The sequence below is a fragment of the Phyllostomus discolor genome, chromosome 10, assembly GCF_004126475.2.
Source record: "Phyllostomus discolor isolate MPI-MPIP mPhyDis1 chromosome 10, mPhyDis1.pri.v3, whole genome shotgun sequence".
Taxonomy (NCBI): Eukaryota; Metazoa; Chordata; class Mammalia; order Chiroptera; family Phyllostomidae; genus Phyllostomus; species Phyllostomus discolor.
This window is the reverse complement of record NC_040912.2, coordinates 92603225-92625285: the sequence shown is the minus strand read 5'-3', so window position 1 is coordinate 92625285 and position 22061 is coordinate 92603225. Positions and strand designations below refer to the sequence as shown.

The window sequence follows — 22061 nt, the reverse complement described above, 5'->3', positions numbered from 1 at the left end:
ATTTATTTTTAGACAGAGGGAAAGGGAGGGAGAAAGAGAGAGGGAGAGAAACATCAATGTGTGGTTGCCTCTCATGCGCCCCCTACTGGGGACCCGGTGCACAACCCAGGCCTGTGCCCTGACTGGGAATCTAACTACTCTTGACCCTTTGGTTCACAGGCCGGCACTCCATCCACTGAGCCACACCAGCCAGGGCTGTTTATTTTGAGAGAGAAAGGAAGAGAGGGAGGGGGAGAGAGAGGGAGAGAGAGAGAGAGAGAGAGAGAACATCATTCGGCTGCCTCCCGCACCCACCCTGACCGGAAACTGAACCTGCAGCCTTCTGGCGTGTGGGATGATGCTCCGACCAACTGAGCCACCCAGGCACGGAGGTCTAGTTATCATTAACCCCATTCTACAGATGAGGAAACTGAGGCACAGAGAGGTTCAGTGACTTACCCAAGGTCAGAGTGTGTATAAATGGCAAGTCTGGGGTTTGAACCCGCTGAAAAGTAGCCTCCGTTTAGAAGGATGAGTGCCGACCTTTGCCCTCTCTCGGCGGAGGAGTGAGAGCAAGCTTCGGGGTGTCGTTAGAGACCGTGGTCTGCAGGGAAAACGTGGTCCCCTGCCCCGGGGCGATTGTGTTTTTAGTCAAACCGGGAGGACTGGCACGGGCGACTGCCTGGGCGTCTGCCTGGGCAGCCCCGGGCCTTCCGCTCCGCGGTGCCTCGAGGCGAGTGTCGGTCACGGACCGTCGGAGCTGGAGCACCTGCCTGGAACTCGGCCGGCAGCCCTCGGCTGTGAGTGAGCCAAGCCCGGCTTGTGGTGCTGCGAGCTCTCTGGAGCCTTCCAGAGCTTTCCAGTGCCCTGGCGGCCTGTCCAGGGACCAGAGGGACAGCACGTCTGGGCCAGGGAGCCCCACGAAAGGCGAGGACCCTGTGGGCACGCACCTGCTCACCTGCACCGCCAGCCGTTTACACGGAGAGGCCTGGCTTTGGCAGCCCCAGGGTCGCCGACTATGAGCTTGGGGACAGCCCAGGGGGACAATAACGGCTTTACCGAGCAGCAGCTCTCCGTCTGCCGCTTCCTCGTGGGCCGTGGCTGCCTCCCCACGGCAGCCTCTCGACTTCGGGGCTCGCGGCGGAAGATGGTGTGGGGTCCGGCCCAGGGTGTGTGCTGGGTCCCTGGGACGCTCAGAAATGGGACCCAGGTGTGTTTCCCCCGGTGCGGGGGTGGGGTCCTCTCTTGCTCTCGTGGGACCTGCTTCTAGTCTCCTGTGTCTTCACCTCACAACATGGCGGGGGGGGTCATCTGCCATTCTTAGCAGTCGCTGCTTCGGGGCAGGACCCGTGCAGGGCTCCCCTCGGGCGCCCGGGCTGCTGTCCCCCAGGGCGGCAGAGGCGGTGGTCTGTGTACAAAGCCTTTGTTTGCGATTCAGATCTCCTTGGGGTGGACCCTCCAGGGAGAGTGACCAGCGTCTGGAGCGTGAACCTGTTCCTCTCAAGTTTTCGTTGCACAAGTAATAGACACCAAGCCTGTGCCACGGAACAACGGGAAGATACAAATGAACTAACAACTGGTGAAGGAAAGGAGTGGGCGTGTGATGCTGGGTGAACAGCAAGGACCGAAGCCGGGCTTGGCGGGGAAGGAGCCCATCACTCGGCCTCTCTGAGCTGCGTGCTCTTTATTGGCCCGATGGGCAGTAGTTCACCCGTTTCCCCCTCGTGGAGGTGGACACAGCCCGGTCAATGCCCAGCACTAAAAACCACACTTAGAAACATCAGTTCCCGGGCAGAGGCAGGGCCACCACCCACAGGACCCAGGGAAGCTGACCGGTGGAGGTAGTGGGGGGAGCCTGGAGGACTCTGGGGTCAGCTTCGTGCGAGCCCAAGAGGTCGGGAGGTCGGGGGGTCCGGTGGCCAAGGCCCGGCTCCCAGGGATGCTGCACCCGAGAGCTTGGGGCGTTCTGTGGGCAGACGGAGCTGGTGTGTTGTTTTTTGCCTTATTTGGTTTTGCTGAGAGTGATGCTTAGGGGGGAGATCAATGAGTGTGTGTGTGTGTGTGTGTGTGTGGATGAGGGAGTGATCAGAAGCACGTGCCACAGGAGTGTCCAGGAAACGTGCGGACGGCCAGTAGTGGCCCTGCTCTCCTCGTGTCGTTGACCCCCCGGGCTTCTCCTGCAGGAGGGCTGGCCGGCCCTGTCCGAGAAGAGCCGGGGGGACCGGCTCGGAGCCTGGAGAAGAAGCGGGACCGGGGTGGGGTGGAGATTCTGGAAGCGAGAGGAGATGCCAGTGAAACAAAGACCGTACTTGTGGTTGGGAGCTGGCAAGCCGGAGCAGGGCTGTGTGTGGGGCCGCGTCTCCGATGAACACCACCAGGTGCCGGAGACTCGAGGTCGCCGGTCGGTGCCCAGCCCCGCCTGCGCCAGCCGCTCACACGCCATCTGCCACTCCCAGGCGCTGCTCGCCAAGTGTGGCGAACCTCCGATGAGCGAGTGCTTTGGACGGCGGAGCCCGTTTTCCTGGCGTTTCCAGCTGTTCTGCAGGCTTGTTTGTGTGCTTTGGAGGAAGCGCACATCAATAAGACCAGCCAGCTAACCCCGCAAGGCCGGTGCCAGAACTGGCAGGAGGAAGTGTTTTGGTTGGCTGGGTCTCTGGTGGACACTTGTCCCCCTGCCCTCGGGGGCTGCCTGCAGGGCGGGGCCCCTCACTCACCCCTAAGCGGCCCCCCGGACCACGAGTTCACGCTCGCGCTGCCCTCTGGTTCCAGAACAATCCTGCACACTCCAAGCTGGCACTGGTTTTTGTCCGAAGGCTCGCTTGTTGGTAATCCCCCACAGCAGCCGCGGGAGACGCACAGGACAAAAGTCTTCACTCAGACTCTTTTCTCCAAGGGGCCACCGTGGCTCAGAGAAATGACAAACCCGGGCCGCTGTCCCTGAGTGCTCATGTTGGGGTCTAAGAGGACCTGGGGGGGGGCCTCAGGTGACACATGGCTCATCCCACAGGCACGAAAATAGCATTCGGGCCTCAGGGGACTTTCTGGGGTCATCCGCCTGTGGGAGCCACAACCCGGCACCCGGAGAGACGTGGCCACCAGGCTCTGCCCCACTCCGGCCGGCCTCAAAAGGGACCATTGGAGGGGTGGTGACTGCCCCTCCCCCACCCGGGCTCAGAGTCACCTTAAAGAAAGCCGCAGGCTCCCAACCACATGGGATGCTTCCCGGAGTCCCCGGCTCTTCCTCAGTGGCCTATTGCATTGTGACCCTGGGTGGACTGTCACGCAAGGTCCTTGGGCCCCCTGCATGCAGCCCCCCGAGGGGCTCGTCCGCGGCCGTCTTGTCTGCTTTCCTGGTTGTCGTCACCTTCACCCAGACCTCGGATTTGCCGGCCACATCACAGCAGAGCATGGGAGGGCGGATGTGTCCAGGAAGACCCCTCTGCTTGAAACACCTCGCCCGCCGGGTGGTCACTCACTCCGTGTCTTTTCGAGCAGAACTCCTCCGTTGCCGAGAGGGAGGGATCATGAGCGTGATTTAACAGCGGACACGGACGGATTCTGAAAGGGGGGGCCCTCCTTGTCGTCGTCCCAACCAGCGTGCGGGGCCCTGCCGCAGGCAGGGCGCTGAGGGCTTCCCCGGGCCGCTGTCATCGGGCGCGGTCAGACGGGCAGACGCCAGGGTGAAGGGCAGGAGCAGTGTGTTGTCCTCACGGACCCTGGAAACAGAGGCACGGCAAGCCACGCAGGGCCACGCGGGCGGCATCACCAAGGGTGGGTCAGGAGCTGGGGGGACCGGGGGAGGATGGGGGCGAGGGCCTCTGCTGGGGTTCCCTCCGGCAGGTACAGGAGCGGCTGGCTGAGGCGGGTCCTTGACTGGGACGCGCATAGTCTCGGGTCTGGGTTGCAGATTGTCCCTGGTTGTCCAAGACCTGCACCACCCCCACCAGCCGGGGGGCTAGAGCAGGGGTGTGGGCCCAGTGTGTGAGAGCACACAGGGGCGGTGAGGGGTTCGGGCTCCGGATTGGCTGGGTTTGCACATGGGGGGCATGTCCTAGGTGAGCAGTTTACAGCTCCAGGGCCTGGCTTGACCCCCCCCCCCCAGAGCCAGCGGGGGCCGCACATGTCAGAACTGCAGAAAACGGGCCCGGTTAGCCCAGGCGGGGACACGCCGCCTTCTGGACATCCGTGGCTGCCGCCCAGGGCCGGAGGACCAGGGTTCGAGTGCAGGTGTGGCTGGCGGAGCGTTTCAGAGCACCCTAGCCCACGATAGGCCTGCTGGGGAAAAGACCCCCAAACTCTCTCTCTTCCCAGGTCCGGGGTCTCGGGGGTGGGGCTCAGGGTTCCGGAGCCACCCTGCTGGTTCCCCCTGCAGCGAGCTGGCCTTTGCGTGGAGGGAGGGGACAGCACAGGGCGGCGTGCCGGCTGGGGGACCTTGCTCGAGCCCTGATGCCACCCGCTGCCTCACCCTTGGCCTCTCCTGCCCCCCTTCTCCCCGCTGCCTGTCTTTTTACAAGACCTGGCTCCCCCCCCACCCCCCGCAGACGTGCCTGTGGAGCAAGAGGGCGCCTCCCCGGCGGCCCTGGGCACCCGTGGTGAGACGAGCGCAGCCCCTCCACGCGGGCTTCCGCCTGCGTGTGCAGCAGCACGCCGCTCCACGCCGCTCCAGACGAGGCGGCTGACACCTGCGCCGGCTCCGGCCAGCTCCCGCCGTCTGCCGGCCGCGTGGGGCGCGCGGCTGCGGGCCCGGGAACACGCCCACCCCGTTCCCCATCTGTTGCAGACTGTGCGTCAGCGGCGGCGGCTCCGGGAGCAGCCGAGCCCCAGAGCGCGCTGGGCTGACTGGCGGGGCCGGCCGGGCCGGGCTGAGCCTCGCGTGGGGCTCTGGAGGGAGGCGGCAGGATTTTTCACAGCCGGAGCGTGCGTGCGTGCGTGTGTCCCCGCCGCCGGCAGTCCTGAGGAGCGCCCCGGGAGAGGACGCCTCCGGGACCCCTGGGCGCTGAGTAAGCAGACCTTCCGAGCCGGGGGGCGGAGTGCGTGGGGACTGCGCGCCGCCGGGGAGCGCGGGGCCGTCTCCTCCCTGTGCGCCGCTGACGGCGCCGCGCCGAGGCGCCGCGTGGTTCTGCGGGGCCGCTTATTAAATAAATCACACGCCCCGGGAGGAACCGATTGTTCCTTGGCTACCTTGGAGCTGTGTCTGTTTTCTCCTTACGTAACTTTCCTCGGTGATTTAAAGAGAGTGAGTCTGGTGGGTGGAGGTGGTGTGGTTGTGTGTGTGTGGGCGTGGTTCAGCTCCGCTCCTTCTCTCGTGTCCCGTGTCCGCCCTTCCTTCCTTCCTTCCTTCCTTCCTTCCTTCCTTCCTTCCTTCCTTCCTTCCTTCCTCCCTGCCGGCAGCTGCAGCCTCCTGAACTCCGAGGGGCTGCCCCCCCCCACCCCCTCTTGGGTTTTCCGGACTCCTTGACTGGAGGGTATGTTTACTGATTGAGAGAGAGAGAGAGAGGAAGAGAGAGAACATTGATCAGCTGCCTCCCCTACGTGCCCTGACTAGGGGATCGAACCCACAACCTTTTGGTTTAACCCACTGAGCTCCAGCCAACTGAGCCACCCAGCCAGGGCTAGGCCTTTTTTTTTTCCTTTTCCTTGCAAGTATCCCAGTCTCTCCTCCCACAGAGGCCCTCGCAGACCGGCCTTGCCCCCTCCCTTCCCGAATTCCCTCCACCTCAGTGGGTGGGCTAATGTAGGCGAAGGCTTTAGCTTTTATGCATTACTTTGTGTGAGGTTACGTTCAGTTAGTTCTTAACTTATGTTAAGAACTTATGTTCAGGCTGATGCCACTGAAAGCTCCCTGTGGTCACTCGGGGTTTTGTGGGTTTTTTTTTTAAGATTTTATTTATTTATTTTTAGCGAGGGAAGGCAGGGGGGGGGGGAGAGAGAGAGAGAGAGGAGGAGAGAGAGAGGGAGAGGGGGAGGGAGAAAACATCATGTGCGGTTGCTGGGGTTATGGCCTGCAACCCAGGAATGTACCCTGGCTGGGAATCGAACCTGGGACACTTTGGTTCCCAGCCCGCGCTCAATCCACTGAGCTACGCCAGCCAGGGCTGGGTTTTTTTTTTTTTTTTTAGGAAGATGTGTCTCATCTTAAACCGTCCGCTGTTTGCGTTTGGGCAAATATTTGCTGACTGCGTGTATTAGGCACCCGGCGCCACGTTTGACATTCGTGGATGCTAGTTGTTTCATTCCCCGTGCCGGCCCTGGGGTTTGCCTTGCCTCACGCGAGGGTACAGAGGCTCCAGGAACTTGAATCAGCAGCGCGAAGGCTGCACAGACAGGAAGTGGCAGGCCAGGTTCACGAGCAGGCTCTGTGTTTCAGCCACCCCTCCCACCGCCCCGTGTGGGCGCGTGACGAACGTCCAGTGCCCCTGGCTGTCATCGTGGCATGGCGGCCGGGCGGGAATCCCAGGCAGGACCTTGACTTCTGGAAGGCTCTGCGCCTCCCCGGCCCCTCCAGCCCGGAGGTCTCAGCACCCCGACACCTGGGGGGGACCCCGGTGACTTCTGTGGGCTCTCCAGCAAGGGACCTCAGCCACGAGCGTGACTGCTGCCCCAGAGCCCTGACGTGGTTTGGTGACAGGCTGCAGGGCTCTGACCTTTGTCCCTGAGATCTGAGTGAGGAGAACGGTCCTATCCTGTCGCCGATGCCCAGGCAGCTGGCGACGTGCCCCACCCCTTGCCCCAGAGAGCCCCTCGGCCCTGGGCGTGGGTGTCCGATGTGAGTTTCAGTCTGTACCCTACTCTCGTACCCTGTGGGCCACGGGCAAGTTAATTCACCTTCCTGAGATGACAGCGAGGCCTCGCAGGGTTGGGGGGAGACCGGTAGGCCCAGGCCATGCCGGCACGTAGCATGCTCATTGAACAGGTGCTGCCCCTGAGGTGAGCGGGCAGGTGAGGGAGTGCCCTGGCTGAGTCCAGCAGAACGGTTCTCAAAGCCGCTGCGTGACCAGGACCGTTGTGTGATGGATCCTCTGGGTCTCATCCCTTCGATTCCTCCCCAGGAAATCGAGGCGGGAGGGCTGTGGGTTCTGTGGGGTTCGTACAGTGCCCTGCCACTCCGGCCCAGCCCCTTCCTTCTCCAGCCGTCCTTGGTGACAGAGCAGTCCCGGCCCTCCCTCCCTCGCCTGCCCCGTGTGGGCACGGTGCGCGCTCCCTGGTGGGCCGTCGGCTGTCTCTCCACGCGCTCCCCCGCTGAGCTGTCTCCTGAAGGTCACAGCAGCCTGTGCATACTGTCTTCCTGGAATCACAGAGGCCTTTCCCATGTCCACCAGCACCTCCACCCGGGTACAGTGTGGGGAGGCAGGGAGGGGCGAGAGAAGCAGAGGCAGCCCCGGGGTTGGATGGTTTGGGTTTTTCCTCTAGGACGGCGAGCAGCGGTGTGGCGGCATCGCCTTGTTCGGTGTCTGCATGGAAGGGAGCCGCCTCTGCCGGTGCCGGTGGCTCCGGCCCGTCAGTCGCCTGTGCGCGAGGGCTGAGCTGTGCAGACTCAGTACATAGGAGAGCAACGCCCGAGAGGCAGCCGCAGCAGAGCCAGCCCCTCCGTCTGCAGGCTGCGCCTCCGTGACCCGCCCACTCCCCCAGGCTCGGGCAGCCCCGGCGGGGGTGGGGGGCCGTGAGGTGGGGTTGGAGCTCCTCACACGGGTTCCCGGCTCCCAGGGAGAGAACGGACACAGAACCAGGGGGCGCAGGAGGAGAAGGGGCAACTCGGAGCCTCGGACGACTGGGTGGCTTTTCTCTCGCAAGTAACCCAAGCAGCTCGTGTGGTCTGACCTCGCGCACAGGTGTTCCCCTCGGTTGGCGGGGACGGAGCGGCTCCATCACGTTTGCGTGACTAGGAGGCGGGGCTGCAGCCGGGGCTGATCCCGGTGAGCCCTCCGGGGGTTCTGGGACGCCCCAGGGGAGGGCTGGCCTGTGTTGGGGCAAAGGCCGTGAGGAAACGGACGGCATGTGACCCTCACGCAGTGCAGGGACAGGCGCCCAGCCCTCCAGGGCGCAGGACGAACCAGCAGAATCTTCCGTGAACCACCCCGGGCACGAGACTTCCCTCTCGGGAAGGAAAAAGGGTGACAAGACGTGGGGAAAAGGACTGAGTCACCGCAGCTCCAGTGCCTGACACAGACCACGGCCACCGGCCTTGAACCCTGACCCCATGAGGCTCATCCCACTGCAGCCATGCAAAGGCATTGCAGGGACAGTGTTCACTGGTGAGGTCAGAAGGGTGATTATTGCTTATCCAACATTCAAGCCCAACATGAGCCTTCCCTGGCAGTTCAGGGCTTACAGAAAGGCTGGGGGTCTAGAGCCCCCCTCCCCAAGCCCCTGCAGAGTACCGGACAGCTCAGCACCAGGCGAGGCTTCCTGTCTCAGAGTCCGGAGTGAGCCGAGGGTGGCTGGCTGGGGCCCTGGAGGGGCCGAGTTTAGGAGCGAGCAGGAGTGATGCACATACTTTGAGGGGAGATGAGGCTTCCAGTCTCCGACACTGGGGAGCCCGGCGCAGCCCCATGCAGCCCCCTCCAGCATGGGGCAGGGCAGCACCCCACCTTTCGAGGGGGGCTGGTGAGAGGGGGGCGTCTGCCTTGCCTGCCAGGGCTCTCTGGGGCCCCCACTGGTGCTGGGCTGACGGGGGCCGGAAGGGACCGGGGAGGTGACACTGGGGTCCTTCTGTTTGGGACAGTTTTTCCGCTCACTCGCCCAGCCCCGGCCCCTGGCGGGGTTCGCCCTTCACGGCAGGCCAGGACCCCAGCCGGGCATTTCCCCGGAACGGCCAGGCCTGGCTCCGAGCTGCCGGCAGGCATCTGTCACCACCACTCGCTCTGAGTCATCGACGCCACACTTCTCTGCGCAGATCCCGGAGCCTGGAAATCCGACACAAATCCAGGGGGATGCTTGGAAAGGAGGGGGGCCCTGGAGGGTGGGGAGGGGCCTGTTCCAGTCCAGTCTGGGGGTGAGGAAAGGGGCTTTGGGGCCGGGTGTGGAAGCCCGGAACCCCTCTGTTCTGGGTCCCTTGGGAGCGTGTCTCAGAGCCCCTCCAGGCCTGGCCAGACCCCTGGGGATCTCACTAATGGTCCCCTCCCTGGGGACTCTCCCCAGGAGGACGCCCCTCCTCCTGGCTGCCAGGAAAGGGGGCACGGGGCCACCTGTGCAGCGGGCTTCACCCCCAGGGCAGAGTCCCGATTTCGGGGCCTGCAGAGCCGGGGGAGGAGGGAGGCGCGCACCTGCCGACGATGTTCCTCCTCCTCGCCTCCCCTCAGCCCTCCCCATCCCACGTGATCCAGGAGGAGCATCGGGAGCCAGGGTGTCGGGCAGGATGACCGGGGGATAGTTTGGCTGCGGGTGACCACAGGTGCGTAGCCGCCTGCCCCTGGTGCTCAGCGATCCCTCCCTCCCTACTGGTGGGGAGGGGAAGGGTGGTTTAGAGAGAGTTGGGGATTCGGGGCGTTAGCCCACAATGCCCCCGGGGACCCCCTCCCCCACCCCGAGGACCCTTCCTGGGGCCCAGGGTCCCCGCTCCGCTGCTCCCCCACGCTGGCCTTCCCCGAGCACTTTTGTCTGCGCATCACCACCCCATGGGATCTCTCTCCTCCAGGTCCTCCCTCCCAGGCTGCAGGGTTCCCTTCGGCGATGGGCGACTCCGGGAATTAGCTAATCAGAGAAGGTGTTGGGGTGATGAGTTCCCTCTTCTGGTTGGTTGTCTTTTCAGTCCCGCCTTGTCCCGAGTAAGGGGCCTTGGGGGAGGTCCAGGGCATCTCACACTGCGGGGGACTCTCCTTTGGGAGGAAGCAGGTTTTCGGCGTCCAGCAGATGCACCTGCGGGTGTTTCCCGGCCGTGGCTGCTCACGGGGCTCCGGGAGGGCAATGCTGGCCTTTCAGACCCCAGGCACAGGGAGAAGGGGCAAGTGTGCCCGGTCCGACAGGCGTAGCAGGTGCTTCGGCACGAGGAGAGCAGGCGCGCCTGAAGCATTTTGCTGGGGATAAGATGGAACTACGGCCCAGCCCCGCTGCTCCCTGAAAACCCCACCCCCCTGAGCGGAAAAGCCCACTCGGGACCTGGTTCACAGCACAGACACCGTAGACGGCTGGTTCTTCCTCTGTCTCCCCTGTGGTGCGGGTGTGGGTTGGTGGTCGGCCGGCCCCCTTCTCCGTCAGCTTCATTGAGCTGCAGTTCGCACACAGCGAAATCACCCATTGCACGGATATAATCAGACGGGTCATAGCCCGTGCTCTCAGTCACGTGACCGCCACTGCAAGGACGGCACAGAGCGTGTCCAGCACCCCCAAAGGCTTTCTCGGGCTCCCCTGTGTCCCTATGTCCCCAGGGGATCAGAGTCCCTCAGCCTCGCTGACCTGCCCTTCCCCTGCGGGTTCCGGATGGGTCTCGGCAACGCTGGGGTGTGGTCGGATCTGCCCGGCTCCCTGATCGGAGCTCCTAGAGATGGGATCCCATGGTCCGGCTCTGCCCTCAGTAATGGTAACATCCACCATAAAGAACACCGGCTGGCCCCTGACATCAGCCCAGGAGGTCGACGTCACGGCTGGCGTTTTCCCTGTGACTGCACTCACCATTGCCATGTTTTCATGTGTTGGGCACTCATGTGTTATGTGCTTTACATATTCATATATGTTAACTCATAAGCTGATAGAGTCCCTATGGGTTCCCATTTGCAGATTTGAAAACCGAGGCACAGAGAAATTAAGCAGCTTTCACAGGATAGCATCGTTTCTGGTCATCTCTTGGTATACCACAACCCCCCCCCCCGAACTTTGAGATATGCAGCGGCATCGGCAGGGGCTGGGGGTCGCCTGGCTCGGCCGGCAGCGCTCGTGTGGGGCTTCTCACATGTTTGCAGTCGACGGCCACGGAGGCCGGAGTCCCCAGGGCTTCCCCTTGCCCCCCTGCATCTGGCGCCTCTCCGTGGCTAGCTGGGGCTTCCCCGTAGCACAGTGGTCTCAGGGTGGTGGGATTTTATCTCAGCCGCTGGCTTCCCCAGGGAAGGTTTGGGGGGAGCTACAAGTCTTATCACCTAACTCGGAAGTCACGTAGTGCCACGCTGCTGCGTTTCTGTGGGGGACACCAGCCAAGTCGAGAGATGGAGGAACAGGACCCACTTCTCCACGGGGTGGTGTGTGCATGCAGGGAGGGAGGCACGGGTGAGCGGGGGTTGGCTGGGGGCCAGCAGCCATGCAGCCAACCTGCAAACTGCGCTTGGAGTCACCTCGCCTGGGGCCTGCAGGCTTTGGCGGGGAGCTGCAGTGACGAAGCTGTGGTTGGGTAGGCACAGCCTAAACCAAGTTTCCTGGCGCACTGGCTCCGTGCTAGGTACGCCCCCTGCTTGATCCCATCCCATCCCATCCATCCCTCCCATCCCATCCCATCCCATCCCATCCCTCCCATCCCATCCCCATCCCATCCTCCCATCCCATCCCTCCCATCCTATCCCATCCCTCCCATCCCATCCCATCCCTCCCATCCCACCCACCCCATCCCTCCCATCCCATCCCATCCCATCCCTCCCATCCCATCCCATCCCATCCCTCCCATCCCATCCCATCCCTCCATCCCATCCCATCCCTCCCATCCCACCCCACCCCATCCCATCCCATCCCTCCCATCCCATCCCACCCCAACCCATCCCATCCCTCCCATCCCATCCCATCCCAACCCATCCCATCCCATCCGTGACATCAGAAAGCCGGTTTGGACTGAATTAACTTCAGGACCCGCCGCGTCCTCGCTGCAGTTGGAGAAATGCTGTTCCCCCTGGTACCGACTCCCGTACTTGCTCTGAGCTGCGCCAGCTCAGCCAGCAGTGAAATAGAACAGACATCAGGAACGTAGGTCACCCAGAGGCCATTTCCCACGGCCCCGGCGGAGCCCGGAAGTGGACGGCATCCTCTGCTGGCGAGGCTGAGGGGACGGCCCCCCCACGGCACAGGCAGGAGAGCGAGTTTCCCCCCTTTCTGATACTCGGGGCTCCCCGTTGGAGCATATGGGCTGCTCCACGCCTTGCTGACCACCAGCACATCCAGGAGCTCTTTCTCTTTCTCTTTTCCTTGTCGGTGCCCATGGCATGTCCCTCTTGTGGGACACTCCGCTTTTCCTGGCCCCCGTGTCAGTCCCAGGCTGCTGCAGCTCGAACTCTGCCCATTGGTCACATTGCTGGGGTGCGCTCCCCGGGGTGCCGTGGCTGCTCGAAGGGGAAAGCGTTCCCGGTGTCTGACGGAAACCGTCACTCGGCCTCCCCAGGACTGGAGCGGGGGTGGCTCTCCGTCTTCTCCATGGACCTCCCTCCCAGGCCAACTTGGGATGGGTCTCGGGGACTGGCAGCTCCCCACGGGGGTCCTGGAAGGTCAGAGACCACTCAGTCTGGGTGCAAGGACCTGGGGCCTGGAGCACCGTGTTTTTCAGGTGTGGGGCGGGGTCCCCAGGACCTCATGGGTGCAAAGGGCAGAGATGGGTGGTCCAGAGGCTTCCAGGACACGTGTGACCGCAAGCGAAAAGGAAAAGGCTGGAGGTGCCAAGGGACAGAGAATCCCAAGGGTTCTCTGGCTCTAGGCACATCCTCCCAGGCCCCGAATCCTCCGGTGTTTTTTCAGCAAAAATTAAAGACCCCAGCAGGGAGCAGAAGTGTGGAGAACTGGCCCCGTCCCGGCCCACAGGGAGGCACATGGCCCGGGAGATGTCCTGCCCACAAGGGCATCTCAGTGACCAGGCCCCCTAAGAGATGACGGCTTCTAACCCCATTCCTGGGATGTGAGAGGCAGGCTTTGATGTCTCCTGCCTTGAAAAACAACCCCTGTGTCTTGTACCTGCCTCCCTGCTGTGGCAGCAGCTGGTCTAGAAGTTTCTGCTGTCCTGGCCTCACAGCATTTTCCTTCCCTCCCCCCCTTACATAATGAGTGCCCCCCCCACTCCCCCCCGACCCAGCAGGATGGGCTGCTGGCAGCTAAAAAACAAACAACAAAAAAACCTAGCGAGTTCCTTGTTTGGATTTGCTTCTGCCATGGTCGATGGCCTTGAATCCCCTCCGGCCCTAGGATTCGCCTGCACCTGCAGACCACCAGAGGCCCTTGGTGGCCACGCCCAGCACCTTCGTCCACCTGGAAGGTGGAGGCGGAGGCCTGTGATCCTGGCCCATGCAGCCCGCGTGCACCTGAGGGAGGGGCCTGGCTCCCAGACCTTCCCGACCTTGTGCCGCCTCACCCAGCGAGCTGTGCACTGCTCATCCCTTCCCTGTCTGGAGGCTGGACCTCCGACGGGATCCCCTGGGTGTGCGCACAAGACGCCCGCCCCTCTGCATTCTGAAAGGACTCCTAGCTGTGGGCATGGGCTACATGGCCACGCCAGCACCTGCCCCCAGGTGGACTGGCAACCACTGGCTTCTCAGGGCAACTTCAGGCAGGCCCTGCAGCTAGACCGCAGGCTGCCGAGAACTCTGACGTCCCCTGGGGGGCTGCCCCGAGGGTGCCAGACCTGGCCCCCGGCAGGAAATGGGGAAGTGGGCAGGTAACCGTGTCCTGGACCTGCTGGTCCCCACGGACGTGCTGCCCCTCTCTGCGCAGTGCCCACCAGTCTTCAGGTGGCAGGATGACAGTGAGGGCGCTTTGAGGTGACTTATTTCCAAAGGGGCTCAGAGCAGCTGCTCCCGTTACTGGCAATGACCACAGGCATGGAGGATTCTGGGAAATAACAAAGTCACACAGGCCAACACATGACAAGGAAGGGAGATTAGGACCAGGAGCGCTGTCCCTTGGAGGAAAGATGCAAAGAGGCAGCAGAACCAAACTGAGAGTGTGGCCTGGCAGAGTAATTACATCGGACGTTCCCAGCACGGCCGGCCTGTGCGGGGGCTTCGCCTGCACCTCGACACTGTGAGAAGGCTGTCCTGGTCAGATGGAAGGGAAACATCGACGGGAAGGTCAAAGTCAGTGAGAAGGAGCGCGGTGGGGTAGGCCTTGGTTCTGCCACGTGGTGCTCCCAGCGGAGGACAGGGGAGGAGGCAAGGAACTGCCCGCCTCCCTGGATGCTCTGTCTCTTCACTCCCTGCACATTTCTGAGCTCAGAGGACAAAGAGGGGTCAGAGGGCCAGCCGGGGCAGAGGGAAACAGATGGTGCCCCTCCCTGTCCACTCCGGGGACAGCGGGGTGGAGGACAGAGTCAGCCCGCCTCTGACGGCCACCTGCACTGCTGCAGACCCCATCCCGGGCAGGCTGGGGCGACGCTTTGCATCACAGATACTAAGGCGCACATTCCATCCCGCGTCTGCGCACGTTCTGTCCTACGTATGCGCACGTTCAATCTCACGTCTGTGCACGTTCTATCTCCCGTCTGTGCACGTTCCATCCTACGTCTGCGCACGTTTTATCCTACGTCTGCACATGTTCTATCCCACGTCTGCGCACGTTTTATCTCACGTCTGCGCACGTTCTATCCCACGTCTGTGCACGTTCTATCCTACGTCCGCGCACGTTTTATCCCATGTCTGCGCACGGTCTATCCTACGTCTGCGCATGTGCGTGCACCGCTGAGACGAAACCCTGCCGAGACGACGCGCTGCACCCCGTTTTCTCCCGAGTCACACTTCTGTTGGCTGTGTAGCGCACTACATCGTCGCGCACTGATGGGTGGGGACTGGGGGTGTGAGGACTGTGGCCGAACGCTGCCGGAGCAGCCAGTGAGCCGCGGGGCAAAAGCGAGTGGCGGACAGCCGGAGGCTCGGCTCTTCGCTGTGTGCGGTGGTGCGCGAAGCCGTGGCACCTCGCCGCTTTGTTTGAACAGCTCACACTTTTCAGACTCTCCTGCTGACACAGGGCCAGTGGTGAGGCAGAAGAGGGAGAGAAACATCAATGTGTGGTTGCCTCTCATGTGCACCCCCTACTGGGGACCTGGACTGCAACCCAGGACTGTTCCCTGACTGGGAATCGAACCAGGGACTCTCTAGCTTGCGGGTTGGCACTCAATTCCCTGAGCCACACCAATGAGGTAGGGAAGAATCTTTTGATACATGTTTTTTTTTTTGTTTATTGTTGACAGTGTTACAAATGTTCCCCATTCCCCCACCTCTCTCTGCTCCACTCAGCCCCCGCCCTTCCCGCCCCCGGCCTTCACCCCAGTGTTCTGTGTCCGTGGGCCATGCATACGTGCATACATGTTCTTTGGCTGATCTCTCCCAGCTCTCTCCCCACCCCCTTCCCTCCGACAGCTGTCAGTCTGCTCCATGTACCCGTGCCTCTGGTTTTATTTTGTCAGTTTATTTTGTTTGTTAGATTCCATATGAGTGAGATCATATGGTGTTTGTCTTTCTCTGGCCGGCTTATCTGGCTCAGCATAATGTTCTCCAGGTCCATCCACGCTGTTGCAAAACGGTAAGATTTCCTTCTTTTGGTGGCCGAGTAGCATTCCGTTGTGTAAACGTCCCCTAGTTGTTTTAGCCACTCATCTACTCACGGGCACTTGGGCTGCTGCCAGATCTTGGCGACTGTAACTAACGCTGCAGTGAACACAGGGGTGCTCATGTTCTTTCTGATTGGTGTTTCTGGATTCTTAGCATATCCTTAGTGGGATCGCTGGATCATATGGCAGTTCCATTTTTAGCTTTTTTTTTAAGATTTTATTTATTTCTTTTTAGAGAGGGAAGGGAGAGAGAAAAACATCAATGTGTGGTTGCTTCTTGCACACCACCTACTGGGACCTGGCCTGCAACCCAGGCATGTGTCCTGACTGGGGGTCGAACCAGTGACCCTTAGTTCACAATCTGGAGCCCAATCCACTGAGCCACACCAGCCAGGGATAGTTTTTTTTTTTTAGAAAACTCCATACCTTTTTCCATAGTGGCTGCTCCAGTATGGACAGTGAATATTGGGAAATTCTGAGCTGAAAAGCTCAGCCTCTGGGCTGAGTCGCTGAGCCGCGCCGGGGGGTAGGTGGCTGGGAGCAGGAGGAGGTCTTGAAGCCCTGGCTGTTGCGCAAGCGCTGCCCGCATAGAGCAGGGCGTGTCTCGGAGCACGCCAGCAGCCCTATGACCTTACAAAAATGTTCCCTGGGAGCCAATTTTGTTCTAACTTGTGGTGTCCCCTGCAGTTCGTCTTCAAACACAGACTGAGTCCTGCTTGATTCCCCACCTCCCCCCCACCTCGTGCTGCCCACGCTGCCTGCGGGGCACTAGGCCAGGCAGCTGGGGGGGGGCCGGCGGCCAACCGAGGGCCATCGGGGTCATGGCGCAGAGCCGCACAGGGGTCCACACTGCTGGGACAGCTGCCTCCGCTGGTGGTTTGGCATTTTACTTGTGGGTGAAGACACCCTCTCCGGAAACCCAGACCTGGCCTCCTCGGACGCCATATTTAGGTCTGTCTCCGTCACGTCCCAGAATGAACGTGGGAGCTGGGAACGGCCCTGGAAGCGAGGGGCTGCCCCTCCTCTGGAGGACGGCTCACGGGCTCCGTCCGTGTCCTCGCCTCCGGAAGGCCTGAGTGACAACGGTGTCCCACTTGAACGTCATTCCCTTCTTGCTGTGCACCGCGCCGGGGACTGTCACTGGCCATGTACTCATCAGGACACACGAGCTCGTGAGCGCCTGCTCCGGTGGCAGTTTTGTCCAGGGGCAGACAGACTGGCCAGGTTCGAGTCCTGCAGTGTATGGGGGACGGTGGAGGGGCGAGTCGCTCGGGCGAAGGAGACGGGTCCTGGCTGCCCCCTGACTGCCGGTGTGTGCGGAGGGGGAGGGCACTCAGTCCTAGCACAGCGTGGCCGTCGTCTGGTGGGGACTCACACCTTCCCCGAGGAGTGACACCAGTGACGGCCCCGTGGCGCCTCGGGCTCCTGGAGAGGCTGGGGCAGACGAGGCTGCCGCGTGCGGGTGGGACGTCCCCACCCCTGCTGTTCCCCTGGGTGTCCGCGCTCCCCCGAGGCAGCCACGACAGGCCCGGCGGCGCCGCTTCCTGTTCGCCACCCGACCTCCTCAGGGTGGCCGGCCTTCTCACGCCCGCGCTCGTCCTCCCGTTCGTCCTCCCGTCCCGCCGTTTCCTCTCGGCCTGCTCGGTGTACAGAGACCCCGGGCGACCGCATGGGCCCGCTCACCTGTGTGCGGCCCCCCCTCGGGCGAGGAGGTCCAGGGTTCCGCGTCAGTATCAGGGCTCGCCGGAGAGGTGGAGCCAGGACAGGATGGGTCTGCCAAACGCAGGCTTGGTGTCTGCCCAGGGATGTTAACACGTGTGCCATGTGCCCTTAGTATCCACCCATCAGTGTGAACACGCGATACTAGTGTACGTGTACTGTGTGTACTTGATACATTTATGTTACGTATCTTAACACAGATGATTACAAACTGGTGAAGTAAGTATGTAGTATGTAATTATGTAATTGTATAAACATAGTATATATGTATTTTTTATATTTTAGATTTTATTTATTCATTTTTAGAGAGAGGATAAAGGAGGGAGAAAGAAAGAAAGGGAGAGAAACATCAATGTGTGGTGCCTCTCACACGCCCCCTACTGGGGACCTGGCCCACAACCCACGCATGTGCCCTGACTGGGAATCGAACCAGTGACCCTTTGGTTCGCAGGCCCGCACTCAATCCACTGAGCCACCCAGCCAGGGCTATAAACATATTTGTAGTGAAGGGCAGCCAGCAGGTGGGCACTCCGGCAGGCGTCGATGCTGAGGTCTTGGGGCAGAGTTTCTTCTGAAACCTTGGTTTTGGCTGTAAGGCCTTCGGCCGCCTGGGCGGAAACTGCCGCGTTGTGCCGGTAATCAGCGTCACTGAGCGGCGGGACCGTAGGTACCAACCTCATCTACATGCTCCTTCCCAGCAGCCTCCAGGCTCGAGCTGGACTGAGTCACTGGGGCCGGGCTCAGCCGAGTGGACACAGAACCATCCCAGACTTCGCGATGGCACTGGTCCGTGGAGCCCAGAGACCCCCGCCCCCATCTATGACATTTCCTTCCTCCGTCTTCTGACGTGGGCCTAAATGCCACCTGCGCAAGGGGGCTGGAAGGACACCCCTGGTGGCCCATGAGCAGGTGGCTCCTCATCGGTGCCTCCTAGGGCCTCCCTCGCCACTGGCCCCTCCCGACTCCACCCACTGTCACCTCCACCCACCTCGCCCCACCCACTCCACAGTGCTAATCGTGGTGGTTAGCCGAGGCTGGAACATTTGCCCCAGAGGTCCCTTTGGGGCCCGAGCAGGAGGGGTGTTCTCAGCTGTGGACTGGGAGACCACAGGGACCTCCCGAGGTTGCTTTTAGCTGTGGTCAAGCGCGGGCGGCCCGCAGGGCAGGGCAGGGCAGGCCCAGCTGCCCGTCAGCAGGAAGACCGTGGTGTCCCCAGAGCAGCCACACTCTACTGTCCCTCTGGCACACCCCCGCCCGGGTTTCGAACCCCCATCCTGCCGCAGCAGTGGCGGGGGGTGCGGGGCGGGGGGTCAGGCAGCTCTGGCTCAGGCAGCGTCTCTGTGGGAGCTTTTCGGCCAGGATTTCAGGTCTCGGTCGAGCGGGAGTCAGTGACCCAGGACTGAGGCCGGCGTGGGGTGACACACACCGGCCCTGAGTCCTGTGCCTGCTCCCAGCATCGACAGGCGAGGCCGAGGTGTCTCAGCTGGTGACCCTCTCGGCCCCTGCTGTGCGGGGACTGCCACTGCGGGAAGGGCCTTGGTTCGTACCATCTGACGTGCTTTTCCCAGCCACTGCCCTGCGCCGCGGCGGCACTGCAGACTCACCGAACAGACTGAACCCCGGGGTCCTTGGGGCCAGGACAAGCACCCACACACAAGAGCGCTCGGGGGACAGCAGAGGCCTCTGGGCCACTCTGGTCGGGGAGTCCGCGCGGTTCGAGGACAGGAGCGGGCAGTCTGCGGCCGTGGCGCCAGCCATGGCGCCATCCGTGGCCCTGGGCGAGGGCTGGGAGTGGTGGCGGGGACGGGGCCTCCTTGCAGCCGGGGCAGGGGCTGGCTGCACGGCCCAGGGCGTCCTTCTCTGGAGAACGGCCAGCTCACCGCCAGGCTGGAGACCCAGGGCCACTGGCCAGGGCAGAGCGGGGCGGCAGGCCAGCTGGGACCCAGCTGGGACCACCAGGTGTAGGGAGAGCGGGGAGGGGGGCGCATAGGAGTGAAACATGGGGGCTTCCTTCCTCTTTAGCGTCAGGAAGCCCCTCAGACTGCAGGCAGGAGCCGTGATATCCTCTCCGGGAAGCGGAGGCGTCTGCAGCCGCCCCGAGAGTTAAGTGTAGGCTTCCCCGAATCTGGCCCCGGTCCCGCCCCTGCTGCCGAGTTCCAGTGATTCAGGGTTTGTTCCTTATTTTTTTCTGAGAGCGGTTATGTAACCCGAGTGTTTTTCAAAGGCTCCGGCTGACCGTGGCTCTGGTCACCAGCCCCCCGCCGTGGCACCAGGAACTGCCTGTTCGGCGGTGCTGAGGGTGTGCGCGGAGCCAGCCCATCTGGAGACACCCACCGGGCCTCCCGCGTGTATGCTCGCCAAGGCCCCGACCGCCGCCACCGCAGGCGGGTCCCAAGCCTCTTCCCCACGGGCCAGACGCAGACAGGGCCAGCCCTGTGGGCAGCTGCCCCTGCACTGGTGGCTGGGAGTGGGCGGGCGGGGGGACAGGCAGGGCGGGGGTTCTGCAGGGACCCCGAGGGACCCTCAGTCCGGAGACGGCCTCTCATGGCTCCTGTGGAATCACACCGCGTGTCCGCTGGGACCCACCTGGCGTTCGTACCGACGCCCCGGGCACTTAGGAACGAGGGGCCTTAGAAGTGGCTGGAGAGACCTGGAGGGTCAGCACCCACGCTGATGGAGACACGGGCCAGACAGAAAGCCACGAGCGCAGCCGGGTCGTGACCTCCTCCTCTGCGGAGTCTCGCCGGGGACTCGAAGGGCACGCCCGTCTCCTGCCCTGGGTGTTGCCCACGTTCGTGAGGTCTCCCCACCGCCGAGGCCCTGAGCTTCTGGGGCCGTGAGTGGGTCTGGTGGTTTGGGAGCAGGGCAAGCTCTTTTCGTGACGGGTCTCAGGAGAGGGGCTCGCTCTGTGTTCTCAGAGCGAGCCCCTGAGAAAGAGCTCCGACCCCACCGCTGCTTTGTTCCAACGGGGGTGCGGAAAGGTGCCTTCTGAAACTGTCTGGTTGGACCCTGTCATCGGACAGACGGGAGGCTGAGTTCAGACGCGCCCGAGATCCCCCAAGTGGTAAACCACAGGGCCGGGCTGGCACCGGCCCCTGGCGCGTCTCTGCGAACGGGTCGTGTCCGTACCTGCCGAGGGACACGGGCTCGTGGACGCCCGGCCAGGGTCTCAGGGCCTCGGAGCGGCCTTCCCGTGTTGGCCCAGGTGGCTCCCGATGCCACTGGTGCTCGGCGGCCTTGGGGCTGCCCTGCGGGAGTGGGGGCGGACACCTCGCTGGGCGTGCTCCTTCCTCGGCGGGAATCACGCGGCCAGTGATTTCGCAGGAATGTCTGACCGTGACCCCCCCCCCCGACATGCAGCCCCCTGGCCGGCCCTCAGGTGCCGGCGTGGGCCCCGATGGTGGCCGCCGGCCCCTCTGTGTGTCCTGTATTTGCGCTCTCTGGGGTCCCCCAGCTGCGTCAACAAAGAGGTTTTGTTAAGACCGAGCGTCAGAAACGCTGACCTGGCAGGACGGCATCTGATCCGCACACACCGACCCCTCCGGGCAAGGCGGAGATGACGCGAGGAGGCCGGCCTCGCTCTGCCAGAACGCGCACACGTCGGCTGGCTGTGAGCAGTGTGAATTCTGTTATCTCGTGGGGGAGCGTTGGGGTGCGTGTCGGGGGAGCTGTAAACAAGACCCCCAACTATACGAAGCCTGGACGTGGCCAGTCTGTGGCCAGCGATCCCCCATCAGGCCCCTCCTCTGGCCACTCCATCAGCAGCGTGACTGTTCACTCTGCCGCCGCCCAGCCCCCTGCACCCCCTCGAGGCCCCGACATCTTTCCCAGGAAGACATGCCTCCTCGGGCACGTCCTCCGGGGCCCCGTGCTGCCCGTGGGCCGCTCCCCAGAGATGGGTCTCCCCCCACTCCCACCTCCCTCTGGCTCCTTCCCTTCCCGGCTCTCCGTCCCCCCTCTTCTTCCCACTCCTCCCCCGGGGACAGGTGACCGGGGACAGCGACTCCCCGTTCTGAGGGAACAAGGGGGCCACCGCACCATCGCCCCCCCCGTGCACCCCTTGGCCATCCGCGCCCCTCCGTCACGGCTGATACCGGAGAGCGTCGGGGAGGGGCAGCACACACGCAGAGCCGGTGCAGCCCCTGCGTGAGGCAGACGGGCACCCGGGGGCCACCGTCACTGACCACGCGCTCTGTTTCCGTCCTAGGACCTGAGCGCCTTCGCCATGCCACTCCTGGATGGAGACCTGGAGAGCTCAGAAAAGCTCTCTTCTCGCAAGGTAAGGCCACCTTCCTCACAGCTCACCCGAGGCGCCACCGAGGCAGGACTCCCTCAGCAAGGGCCCAGGATACACTTCTACCTGTGCGTCCCACCTGTGCTCCCACCTGTGCTCCCACCTGTGCTCCCACCTGCACAGCCACCTGCATTCCCACCTGTCTTCCTACCTGCACTCCCACCTGCAGGTCCACCCTCCACCCGTTCCCTGTGTCTGGTGGTCTCCTGGTGCAGCCTGGAGACAGGGCAGGGGGAGCCGCACGTGCGGGTGGTGGTGGAGGGCTGGAGGGGAGGCCTGCAGACTCGGCTGCGCTCGGCCTCCTCACTCCCTCCCGCTGCCGCCCCGCCCCGTCCCCGGAGGGCGGGCACGGCTCCCTCGGCGGCAGCACCGCGGCGGGTCTGCTTTGCATTCGCCTCCAGACCCCTCGAGTCCCAGGTGGGCCGGGCCTGGGCGAGCTGCGCCCCTCGTAGTACGCCCAGTCACCCTCCCAGCCCCGTGCCTCGGCCCAGGGTCCTCGCTGGACGGGCGAGGACACGGGAGCTCACTCGCCACGTGGCCGGGAACCGAGCTGGGCCCGGCCTCCCCGCCCCTGCACCTCCCCGGGCCACACCGGTCCCCCACTCAGGGTGGGGCGTGGCAGAGGGCTGG

General features: G+C 63.2%; 1 protein-coding gene across 1 annotated transcript in view; it reads left to right on the top strand.

Moving 5' to 3' along the window:
- Positions 1-22061, top strand: part of PRKAG2 (protein kinase AMP-activated non-catalytic subunit gamma 2) — a 178945-nt gene that overhangs the window by 38487 nt on the left and 118397 nt on the right. The window contains 1 exon segment of the mRNA XM_028525536.2: positions 21345-21416. Within this exon segment, the coding sequence (XP_028381337.2) occupies positions 21345-21416 (72 nt within the window).